The 13,228-nt window shown below is 38.7% G+C and overlaps 1 protein-coding gene across 2 annotated transcripts in view; it reads right to left on the bottom strand.

The window, feature by feature from the left end:
• Positions 1–13,228, bottom strand: part of UVSSA (UV stimulated scaffold protein A) — a 156,051-nt gene that overhangs the window by 41,121 nt on the left and 101,702 nt on the right. For both annotated transcript variants that reach the window (XM_082052079.1, XM_082052078.1), the window contains exons 3-6: positions 12,233–12,353; positions 10,672–11,088; positions 9,391–9,500; positions 8,660–8,788 (exon numbers count right to left, since the gene is read on the bottom strand). In XM_082052079.1, the coding sequence (XP_081908205.1) occupies positions 8,660–8,788; positions 9,391–9,500; positions 10,672–11,088; positions 12,233–12,353 (777 nt within the window). The remainder of the gene's footprint in view (positions 1–8,659; positions 8,789–9,390; positions 9,501–10,671; positions 11,089–12,232; positions 12,354–13,228) is intronic.

Consider the following 13,228-nt stretch of genomic DNA (forward strand, 5'->3'; position numbering starts at 1 on the left):
ATGATTTCCAGAAGTCAGTAAAAATGCTTAAAGGGTTCCAGCCCACTACTCAGCCTAAGTACAGTGCTGGAGAACCAGCGCACCTTGCTCCAAATTGCTTTAGTTATATAAACAACCCAATGAACCAATTTGTCTTTAAAGCAATGTACAAGAGCCATACTCATGAGTATTGTCACAGTCCTGGCGGTGCAAGCTTGAGGTTTACTCAGGACTTATGCCAAAGCCCTCTCCATTCCACTGCATGTTAAACAGAGCTCGGAACAGGCATGTTGCACAAAACCTGTATCATTCTGGGTTACTATTAATCACAGAATCACAGAATGTCGGGGATTGGAAGGGACCTCGAAAGCTCATCCAGTCCAATCCCCCTGCCGGAGCAGGAACACCCAGATGAGGTTACACAGGAAGGTGTCCAGGCGGGTTTGAATGTCTGCAGAGAAGGAGACTCCACAACCGCCCTGGGCAGCCTGTTCCAGGCTCTGGCACCCTCACTGAGAAGAAGTTTCTTCTCAAATTTAAGTGGAATTTAAATCAATAGCTACATTTGATACCTATATTTCATTTGTATCATCAAAAGTCACTGTAGTGTGTGTTAGTCCCTTAAATGTTTTTGTGTAATATTTACACAAAAATAAAAGCCACATCTTAATTTTAGGAGTACAGGAATGTATTTCTCCCATGCAGTTGCTGTACAAACTTAAGGCACTACATCTTATTACTCAGAAAAAAAAAAAAAAAAATATATATATATATATATATATAAAACCAGAATTTTTAGTATATTTTTTTGTTTGGTTTTTCATTCACACTGGGAGATGAGCTAATCATATATCCCTCCATCAATTTAAGTCCTCTGATTAAGTAAAGATTGACCTTCATAATTGGATCTGCATTACCTGAGATTATTCAGCTACTGAAAGGGACGGTCTCACAATCTGGGCTTAATGCTGCTACAGAAATCATCATCTCTGCATTAGATTCCGGTCAGTTCAGGTCTCTGCCACAACAGGAGCTCTAACACCAGTCCAAGCTCCAGCACGGGAGAAACCAGAGACAGGACTGGCCCTCTCCAATGCAGTTTGCACTTAAATCATCTTTAAGCCCAGCACAAAATCACCACCAAAATTCATAACTTGCTTCCCTATTCAGCTCCCAGAAGTAATAAAACCGGTTCGAAAACCCGCCTGCTAAGAAGTGGATTGGTTAACTACGTGATACACTACAAAATACCTAGTAGAATTTTTAATGTTTCAAGAATTGTAGAATGGATTATATCATTTTAAGATGAGAAGAGCCAAGGATAAAATAGCGTTGCACACATTATCTGTGGCTTGAAAACCAAACTTGGTTTCTTCTTAACTCATGGATAACCATGAGTTATAAGGAAGCTCTGTGAAGTGCCTCCCCAGTTTTTCGTTCATTTTAATACAAAAGGAAAGGTTTGCAGGTCTGAAGCCTGAGGTGTGATGAAGCCAGCAAAGCCACAAGCCAAGTGATGTGAAATCACGTTTAGAGTCCATGACCGGACAGGAACATACCCAGAGCAGAGCGGCTGGAACTCTCACTACTAGCCATTTGCTTTATGAAATTCTAGGAAATGTGATTTTCATCGAAAATGTGATAACACAATATTCCCATCAGCACTCGTTCATGCAAAAAAGTCCTACTGCATTTGATAGATTGCCACCTATCGCTTAGACCTGATCAAACTCATGCTACTGAAACTCCATACCCACCACCAATGTATCTGTGCCCCTCTCGTGACACATTCTGCACAGACACACACCGTAAAATCATTACTAAACTGCAGCTTACTTCAATTATCACATTTGCGAATGAATCTCAACTATACATTTGTTAAAAATATTTTAGATGCTGTATTTTTAACAGATATATATACATCTCAGTTAAATAAACCTACAGGCAACAAGTCAGCAAAACATCCTATGCAAGACATGCACAACCTTACATATATTCCTGATTGTGGATTTTGGGCACAAAGTATCATTAGACGTTAATATATTTAATATTTTTGCATTAACTAAATTTAAATGTGTTAGTGCGTGTGCCAATCCTGAAAATTTTCCTCCTTTTCCATTTTCATAAATACGCATTTAGCAGTGCACTTCTAGCGAAACTCACAAATACATTAAATTCCTTTCAATGTACTGCTGGATAGGATGGATGAAAAGCAGGAAGCAAATTTATACCTACTGCCTATGGAGTATACACTACTCAATATTCATAGATGAATCAAGGGAGATGACCCTTCAGCCTGGAAAACTTAAATACTTAACAGAAGGGTTAACTTGATGATAGAGACATCCTGCTTTATTTTCCACTCTATTAGAACAGCAACAGTCAGTGCCAGGAGAAAACAATAACAACAACGAACAAAAACAAAACAAAAAAACCCCAACCCAACCCAAATAAACAAAAACCACACGCACACAAATCACACTAGTAGATGAGACACTTGAAAAAGACAGCGCTGTTTTGAGGGTTAATTTTAGTGGTTTGGTTTATATCAATCCTACATACTGATAACACTTCAAATGTGAAAAGAACTTCTAGTTGAAAAGTGATTACAAAATAGGCATTTTACAGATAGAAATAATTATCATATGCCAGTTAAAATGGGAGAGGAGCAAAGAAGCATAAGCATCTGTCTCACTTCTTTAATATTTTGTGTTTAATTCTACAGTTATGGTTGACCTGGGTTTTTCAATAAATATTAGCTAGACAAAAAATGCAATTTTAAATGTTGCTTAGGTTACTACTTTGCCTATACAAACGTTATTAAACTTTATTTATTCTGAACGCATTACACGCTAATGATGCACACAATCTGATAACAACCATCTTCAGCCGTGATGCTGATTTAATTATCAATTATTCCAAAGTTTCTCTTAAGTTTTAGAAGACACACTAACAATCAACATCAAGTTACTACTCAAGTGTCAACATGAAACACCTGGGGAAAAGGTTTCTTTTACAAGGCAATTTCTTTAGCACATTGGTCTGTGTTTTAGCACATGTGGGTTTAGGCATCATGAGGGATCATTAAGGACAATTACTTGCCTCCCTCCCTGACCCAAACAACATCTCTAAATGAAGAAAAGAAGAAAAAAAGGAGGATATGAGTACAAGAAGTGCTACAGAAAGCACACGGCTGCACTGGCTTCTCTATGGTTACGGAAAGAAGATAAAACAATAAAGTCTTTGCTTTTCATCTAAAATTCAAGTGTGACTTGTTTGGTTTTTTTTTAAGCAGGCACTAATTTACCTAAAACACAGACTTTAAAAAGAGGTGGTTGTAAAGCAACTAAATGATTCGGTAGAAATAACTCATTAGCAGTGACAAAGTGTCAAGTTGTAGTTGAAGGTATCCGGAGCAAAAAAAATCAGCAATAGTCTTGCAGCCAAGTAAACGGCAGAGCTCTTGGCTTAATTCATTACATATTAAATTAATAAATTAAATTTGAACAATAAATTAAATGTAAGACACATTAAAATTTTCATCTTTATATGTATTAAAATTATTTAAGACTAAATTTTGACCAGCAAATATTTAACTCGTGAATATAATTAGTAACAATTTTCTGATGTTATTCTTCCAGAAACAAACAAACAAAAAAATCTGACTTATATTGCAGGAAGGTCTGGGGATCAGGTCAGGTTGTGGACGACACAAGGACAGCCTTCTCCAAATCTAATTATTAATGGCATTATTGAATTCAACCAGATGTTTCACATGGATAAAATCAAGTACATGAATAAATCAAGATCGAGGCGCACACTTAGATTTGACAGAAGATTAAAAAAAGGTGAAACAAAAAGTAATGCGGCCAGTTAATGAAAAACTATATATCCTTGGTTATTAATATAACTTGAAATTAAAAATTGAAAATGTAATGGGTTTGTTAAACGATCACTCTGCTGCCACACAAACGAGTGGGATGTTTCTCACATTGGATCACCTATGAGCTTCTACCTGACCAAGTTTCAGCCAGCCTGAGTAGTAAAGCTTTTACAGCTTCCCAAAGGTAAATCAATAAGAGATAAATACAGTCTCAGTGTACAAAACATAGCTAATCAACTATGTTTCTATTAATAACGTAAGAACTTCAAATATTATCCTAACAGATTTATGTAAAGGATGTAAATGAAAGGTAGCGTGCATGATTTCAAATACAGTACACACTTGTCCTCTCATAACTTTTAAAATTACAAGATCATTTGCACCAAATCAGCTGCAAATTAGATATAAAAGAAGAAAGTATAGTGTTTTAAGAAAAGAAGGAAGACATTAACAAAAGAAACTATTTCTAACCAGGAAAAATTATTTTTAAAGGAACATTTTAGCCATAAGCAAGTTATTCCTACAAAAGAATTAAGCCTCTGCAAACAGGAATTTCTATTTAAACACCAATCTCAGGCAATAATTACCACTGCACTTGTGGAATAACTCATCCAAATCGCATCAAGAGCGAAGGGGAAGCGTCTGTGGGTGAGTTTACCTGGAGCACAGGCTGAGGAGCCGCTTTGTGCAGAGCCTTGTGGAGGATGCAGCGTGCGCTCCCTCTACCGGGCACCGAGCCGGGATTAAAACAGGGATTTGGCCGGTTATCCAGGTACCGGGACATAAACACCCTTTCACAGCTTCTGCCTTCTTTCCCCAGATGCAGCTAAAACTCAAGACTCATAGAAAAATGGATTTCAGAGCTCTTGTTTACACTCTCAAAATATATTTCCTATCAGAAAGTGACAGCCAATTCACAACCCAAACAAGTGCTTAACTATAGTGAAGCTGTGTAAGCACAAAAAACCCCCCTCATTTGCCTTTGACCAACACAGTAAAACTGTCATTTCTTGTCCATCCGCCACCTCTTTGGAAATATAACAGCTCGGGAAGGAATGTCTTGATGACTCCTGATCTGCTGGGGCAAAGCAACAGGCAGAAGGAATACAGAGTACAGGCAGCTGGGATGGATTCATGTGAACATTTATAAAATCTGCTGCAAGGGGTTTGTTTCTAGACAGTCACAGGACAACCTTTGCCGTTCTTTTCCCTCCCACAGCCCCTGAGAAGTAAGAGCAGCAGGGTGCCACAGCCGAATCATGTCAGCAGGGTTTAAGTGTTACGTAAAAACAATGGTGTCCTTATAATTAAGGCTCTTCTATCATGGAGGAGAAAAGAGAGGTGGTTATACCTCATATGTCAGTATAAACTATTTTAAGTCAAAGTGTTTCACTGTTCCGGGCTTTCTTTCAAGTGACTTCATGTAAGAGCAGTTCCGTAACCTACAGAAAGTTCCCCTGTAGTTTGCAAAGCAGTGGGGCTTACACGTTTTTCAGTAAATCATAGAATCATAGAATCATTTATTTTGGAAAAGACCTTTAAGATCATCAAGTCCAACCATCAACCTAACACTGCCAAGTCCACTGCTAAACCATGTCCATAAGCACCACATCTACACCTCTTTTAAACACCTCTAGCAATGGCGACTCAACCACTTTCCTGGGCAGCCTGTTCCAATGCCTGACAACCCCTCCAATGAAGAATTTTTTCCTAATATCCAATCTAAACCTCCCCTGGCACAACTTGACACCATTTCCTCTTGTCCTATCAATTGCTGCTTCGGAGAAGAGACCAACACCCTCCATGCTCCAACCTCCTTTCAGGCAGTTGCAGACAGTGATAAGGTCTCCCCTCAGCCTTCTTTCCTCCAGGTTGAACAGCCCCAGTTCCCTCAGCTGCTCCTCATCACACTTGTGCTCCAGACCCCTCACCAGCTTCATTGCCCTTCTGAACTCTCTCCAGCACCTCAATGTCCTTCTTGTAGTAAAGGCAAAAAAAAAAATTCAGAGGAAATAATTTGTCCTTATTTTCCAACGTGCTCTGATTGCCTAAGGATGCTGTCTTGTAGACTATTCCTCTGAGATCTGGAAAATGACACAAGAAACAATGGGAAGCATAGAGGTAACAGTGAGGCTTGTTCAAGCAGACACCTTCCTGCACCAATCAAGTGACTCATCTGTAAAGGAAGGCCAGAAAACCAACTTCTTCCTCCCAATATCATTTACATCCAGCCTACATTGCTTGTATATTCATATTGAACCATAACATCAATAATTACTCCAAATATATACACCGTATTTGCATGTCAGCCATGTGCATGTATAACTGCTCAGCCCAACACGGGTACCAGTGACATGTGGCCATGGTCAGGGACTCCAAGACCGTCCCTCTTTTAAGCGGCAATTTAAATCTCTGCAGGATTGAGATGTATAGTAGAATTCAGAGTGACAAATCTCCAGTTTCACTGTCCCTCGCTAAATCCTTCACTTAATCAACTTTCTTGATCTCAATTTGAGGATGGGCAAAGCCTCTACTCCCCCGGTCTCTGGACAGAACAGAAACAAAGCACTGAACAGAACAGATGAAAAGAGGAAAAAATAGAGACCACAGAAGCATGGAGAATGAGAACAAAGAAAAACCAGAAAGCCTGAGGAGTCCCCACTCAACATTCCAAGTCCCTATCATTCTGTTTTATATTTGCTGATAAAATAAAACTGCTTTCCCCCTGAAAGTCAGATTTGTCCGTGGTGCAGAATCACAATTCGAAGTGAGCAAGTAGACAAACAGCTCGCCTTTACATTCTCCATCTAACAATATAGGTACCTTGGATTGCAGTCACTAGTTGCCAGAAGAACTGTGATTACATCCAAATGGAGAGATGTCACAGAGCAACTACAAACCAGACAATTTACGCGGGACCCTCCGCACTCAGACGCTTTATTTACACACATTTTCTCTCTGCTTACTAGATGCTCCTGGCCATTTCCAGCTGTGCTCATCTCTACCGATGAGCAGGTACAGACTCCACGTGCTAACAAGTAACACCCATAAGGCACCGTGAGCCGGGGCTCTGACAAACAGACTATCAGCGCTTCTTCTCTTGGATCTACACATACAAACAGCAAAATTCTGGCATGGCAAGAACTACAGCTCCAATGACACGAGGATGTACAGACAGATATACAGACAGAAGCAACAACAAATAACACAAGCACCAACACTGAATTAAAGAGGAGCTTTGCATGGTGTTTCATAAGTTGGCATGTAAATATTTGACAGAGGGGGATTTAATAATCATGGCCTAAGAGATGCTGTTTATTTTGTTCTATCAGGCTCTCATATTACTGTGTTTCTACATTTCAGCAAAGTCACTTGACAAGGAAATAAAAGATAATTTATACAGTTCCCTTTTGTAGCACAAAGCTCTTTAGGTTATAAATTCAATGTAATTAAGCACTAACACTAAATTTGGATATTTTACACTGGAGAAAAACCCTAGGAATAATTATATATTGTTTCCGATGCTTAAGTTAATACTTCAATCTGTATTGCTTCATTTTGAAAGTATTCTTTATGAGCACTGCTACGTATTTCCTTCTAACACTGGAATTTATTAGCTTTCAAACCTTATATAGATAGCATTGATCAATCTCCAGAAGTGGTAACAATACCACTTTAGACACATCCACACACATGAAAATCAAGGCTTGAATGTCTTTTATATCTTGCAAGAAATATAGCAACCAATATTCCATGCAGAGGTGCGGCAAATGAAGCCCTGTCAAGCAAATGGCAGGAATGACAGCAGATGTCTGGATTCCTTCATAGCTGGTTGCATAAAGGTAACACACATATTTCACTGGAGGAAAAAAAACCCCTCTGACAAGACAGTCTTTCAGTACTTTTCATTCAGAGTTGGCACTTTTGACTGGCGTGGTACATCAGGAGGTATTAAGATGATGAACCAGATTAATCTTGATAAAGCTTCATTTGCACAATGAAAGCAAAGTCTACACTACTCAGCCATGGCTAAACGAGCATACCGCAATTTAGTCCAAAATCTCTGGATCAAATTCTTACAATGCTGTCATAAACCAGACCCTCCTCTGGACCCTGATGCAAAACACTTATTATCATGTCAAGTAACTTCATTTGGTCATAGCCAACAGAAATTAGTGTTATGCAGCTCTGCTTTTTGGCTACATAAACAAGCCATAGTCTCCTTTTTGGATGCAAATAAAGTATTTGATCTTACAGCCTCTGTTTATTCACAAATTCTCCCTATTTCACAAAAACCGTCATCGGTAACAAAATATTTTGACACTTTAAAGCTTTCTATAACAACTAATTCTCTTAGGATATCCTCTACCACATTACAATCTCTCCAAAGCAGAGACACTACTTTCCTCAATTGTGAGACACCAGTGCACTTTGGCAAATGGTAGAACACGAGTAATACAGTGTTTACTGAGAAATATGCACAAAAGAAGCTAAGAACACAACAGTGTTACACACGAAGAAACTAAATGAAATGAAACTTAACCACTTGTCCATCCTAAGTGACAACAGCGCTGCTTTAGGTGGTTTTGTCTAACAGCCAGTCCCTTGGCACTCCATGCAGGTTTTTATTGCAACTTCCTCGAGTGAGACTACAAACCAGTGGAATTAGTGCACTTTTCAATAAAACTTGTGTTGAGAAGATTCCCAAATTAAGGCTTATGAGAAAGTGCATTTTTGTGTACAAGCTAAGCATTACTAATGGTTCCCTCTGGCAAACCAGAATTTTAAGCAACTCACCCCTTTTCTTTTTCTCGCTTTAAAGGAAATGTTCATGTTCTTGTATTTCTTCATAGCGGTTTCCAATTTATTCTTGAGATCAATGGCACATCTTAGCCGATCATCATTTATTCCTGCTCTGGTAAACAACTGCAAAGCAAGAAATCAACATTCTTACCCTTTTTTCCTAGACATCTGAGCCAAAAAAACATATTCAGTTTTGCTTCACAAGTAATGAAACAACACTGTCACAAATGCCTTTATTTTATAAGTAACAATTAGTGAAGGCACATCTTTTCCTATCTAGAATATAAAAGCTAATAGTAACCACTAAAAACAAAGAAAGCACAGTTGGTATAAACATCTCCTGAGAGTGTCCTATAGGCCAAATTCTATACAGGAGGCTCTTGAGCAGTAATATCAATTGACAGGAAAGACACAGTTTTTCTGATACAGACATGTCTTACAAAGACAAGTTGTGTTTTACTTCAATCCTTTGTGAAGAAGCTCCATTATAGCTTTAAAAATGAACAAGTATGACTGTATGTAGCATACCTAATGCTGAGTCATCAAACAAGTTCTGTAGCTCCTACATTCTCCTTCTGTTCAACTCTACTGAAATAGAAATCTTCTATTTGCACCAATGTTTCTTCAACCTTAATTTCCTTTTTTGCTCTCTCTCCCTCAAGATTTACTGTACCCTCGTCCTTGCTTCTCCATCTTTTTATTAAACAAAAAGTTCTTTTTCCCACCTGAATCCAGGACTGCACAGAAGGCCAGAACTTATTTCTGAGGAGTTTGTGAGCATCCGTGACATTGTTTATTATGGCAGTATTATCTTCATTCTCATCAACTTTTATATCTGCTCAAAACAGGGGAAAAATGAATTAGAGGAGGATGTTTATAGGATTTTCAATACATGAGCTAAAGAAGGTAAGCAGAAGAAGTGCACATGAACCCTTGTAAAATATTTTATCGCTTCAGGGAAAGTTAAACATCAGAATGCTTCTCTGGTCAGTATTAATTATTCTACCATTATTCACACATCCAAAACAATGAGAGGAAAAGATGAAAAGCTTTCAGTTCAGTGATGACAGAAAGAGTTGTTAAGCCTTCACGACTAAGGAATTGCCAAATAATCCACAGACAAGCGCAGTCTTACTATTTACACTATATCTTGTCCTAAGTTCATATGAACTGGACCTTATTGTACCAGTTCCTGCACATTCAATATAAAATAATTTCTGCCCCAGTGGCAACAGGGACTTGATTGTCAAAGCCACCAAGTATGCCGCTACCCGAATAAAAATGGAACTTTTTAACCCGTTCATCATTCATAATGATGATACAGATACATTTCCAACTGTCTGCAAGCATAGAAGTAGCTGCCTCAGTGGTTGGTTGCACATGAAATTCCATTAGGACAGTATTTAAGAGGCTTCACTTAGACTACCAAAACACAAATTATCTTAATTTTTATAGAGTTAACTCACATTAGCAAAGTTGTATAAAAAAAGGCATAATCATAATCCTTAAGACTTCGTAGCAAAACTACTTACTACTGCTTGCAAGTTGCCAGTAGTAAGGAGGAAAAAAATAGCATAGGAAACATTCAGTTGTGAGGTCTTTAAATTAGCATCTTATACCCCAGATTTGTAGAGAAGAGGTGAGTAGTGAAGTGTATGACAATGATATATGGTAAACAGATTTTCTTTAAATGCAGGAAACTCACTATAGGTATTATGAAGTGATTTAGTGGGGTTACAACAACTAATACAAAAATTCAGTCTGAGAAGGTAATTAATAAATCACACACAGGGACACCCAAACCTAAGAATGGTTACCAGATGAATCAGAAGTAGCAAAGAGCTCCAAAATAAATCCAACTGGTGTCTAGGAACTCCAAATAAAAATGGTGTCCAGGAATTTCAGCATTTAAGTCATAGAAAAAAACCCAAACCACACAACTGTAAAGCACTTCAGACAAAGTCTATCTCCAGTTATATGTGAAAAATTGGAAAAATTTTTGGTACCTGTGGAAATTTCAAGGTCTAGAGTATACTTATGTGAAATGAGCCCATGGTTCCTAACAAAAGTCTGGTAATCATCATCAATGGGAGCAGGGACACCAGATTGAACTTCCGAGCATGTCTCTCCATCTGATTCTTTTTGCTCAGGTGTCTCCTGTTTCTCATCTAAGTCTTTGTTTTTCTCAGTTCTAACACACTGAGAAACAGAAAGAACGTCCTTGCTGCAGCACGGCTGTTCATCATCCATGCATCCAAAACAGGACTGGTGAGCTTCCACCTGGGAGGAGGAGGGGGGTGCAGACATTTGTTCGTTGGGTTCCAGTTCCGTGTCATTCACGGTGAAGTCAAAAGGATCTGGCATCAGAAGCTGCAAACAGTTTTCCATCTCTGTCAGCGTGTCGGCAATGTCTTGGGACATTTCTGTCATGACACAATTGTTTTAGAACATTGTTAAATACTGTAATATGCTAATGTCCCCAGAGCAGACACAGACGTGCAAAACAAACACAACTGCCAAAGGGCCAATCCATTTATCCAGCAATCAGGATCTCGCTCTGCTGTGGAAATTGCCCCATAAAAGTAAAACCACTTTTCTTAAGCAGGAAATCTAGAATTTCCTGAGCAAGGAGTTTAGAATTGTTGTCCCTCCTTTCCGTATACTCTTTAAAATGTCACTAGGCAGAGATGACACAAGTACTTTGAAGGAGAACAAGGTTCACTGAGGATATTTTTCATTAAGTTGGTGGGTAATCATTCAACAGCCACAGATGTTATAGTTGTATATAGGTGTAGCCACGAATATATGCTATTGCTCAAAAAGCTGCTGCCAATAAAAGTGACTTTAAGAAGGTTAAATCTCTTTAAAATTCCACCCTCATACATGAAAACATTTCGAGCATGCAGAATAAATGCAGACACAACTGGATTGAGCATTGTGCATGCCAAAGTAATTTAATTAAATAACCCTTTGTATCTGCAACATAATATACTATCTCCCTTCTTTCATATTACAGAAATATGTTTGCTATGGATGTATCACTTGGAGATTCAGTCCCCAGTTAGACAGATATTTAAGCAGCAGTATGATACTTTTCACAGATATCCTACGCTGCAGATTTCTGCGCAGACCATTGCCTATACTCCTGCAACATGCTGACTGTATATACAATAAAATTAAGGTCATCAGCCAACAAGGTATTGAGAAGCCTCTGCCAAGTCAATGACACACAAATTCAGCCGCTAGCTCCAGAAAGTCTCACGATGTGCTTGATTGAGGTTACACATTCATACTTCACTGAATTACAGACCAAACCTTCACTTGCTGATGTCTTTTTTTAATCTCTTCACACCACCTGAGCTCATGGGATTGTCACTTGTTTCCCCTGATACTCTTCAAGTGAGAAAGACACAGGCTCAAGCTCTAACAAATGTAGTACTCCTGCCCTCTGTGGTCAGCTACTATTTGGATAGCTATTCTCTCAGAATTTGCTTTATTTAACCTTCAAAAAAGACTGCTTTAAAAATGAGAAAAAAAAAAACTAGTAAAAGAACCAAAGCAACTCACCTTCCATTTCTTTTTCAGCTCTTTTGGCTTTTTCTTTGTAAATGTTATCCAATCGTTTTTGCTTCTCCTCTTCCCTCCTCCTTTCAGCCATGGTTCTGGCATGCACATCTTGAAAATCCACCTAGGGAGAAAGTGAAGAAAAAAGTGTACCATTCCTCGTAAAAAACATATAAAAAAAATCCATTTCCTAAGATCCTTATCTGTGGTGAAAAATCCTCTAACATCATCGATCAGCCAGAAGCTCAGCAGTACTTCCTTTTGTCTCTTCTCCTCCTAGAATCAATAACTACAGTAATTCCGAACGGAGTTTTTACGTCTACTGACAAGGGACTGCTGAGAATCAATGGATTTCAGAAAGGAATCATAAGGTAGAAAAACAAAATGCTTAGATTTCCACATCTAAATTGCAGGAATAAACTAGGCTTTGGGAGACCTTTGTCACAGCATCGGAGACATGGGTTTAAGGGGAATGGGCAAGGAGAGACTACACAGGGTAAGTATCCAAATTACATGAAAACACCACACTAGGTCCGCTATTGGTAAACAAAACTTTGTAAGCATTATTACCACAAGTATACACAGCACTTACCAAAGAAGTTCGTAAGAAACAAAAGCAGAAGAGAAGATATTCAAATTTATTAAAAAAGACCACATTTTAGATTTTACAATTACATTTATTGGATTTGGGGATTGAGGGAAAGGAGCAGGAGAAACAGATCCACCCAAAGAGCAACATCACCCAAAGAGATGGGACAAAGATGCAGAACCAAGGAACTACAGCTACCATTTCTAGGCAGGTTGCCTTGCACGGAAAACCAGAAGTGGCTCGAGTTTCCTAAATCACAACTTCTGCCTCATACCAGAACACCTACAGAAGGGTCGTTTGCCTGTTCCTTCCCCTTGTCTGTCCCAAAAGGACCAGCCACGTGCTGCTCTGCTGCACTGTTTCACACTGCAGCACTTGCCCAGATGCTGTTCTTACAACTACTGTTAAAT

The sequence above is a fragment of the Streptopelia decaocto genome, assembly GCF_964273445.1.
Source record: "Streptopelia decaocto genome assembly, chromosome: 4".
NCBI classification, from domain to species: domain Eukaryota; kingdom Metazoa; phylum Chordata; class Aves; order Columbiformes; family Columbidae; genus Streptopelia; species Streptopelia decaocto.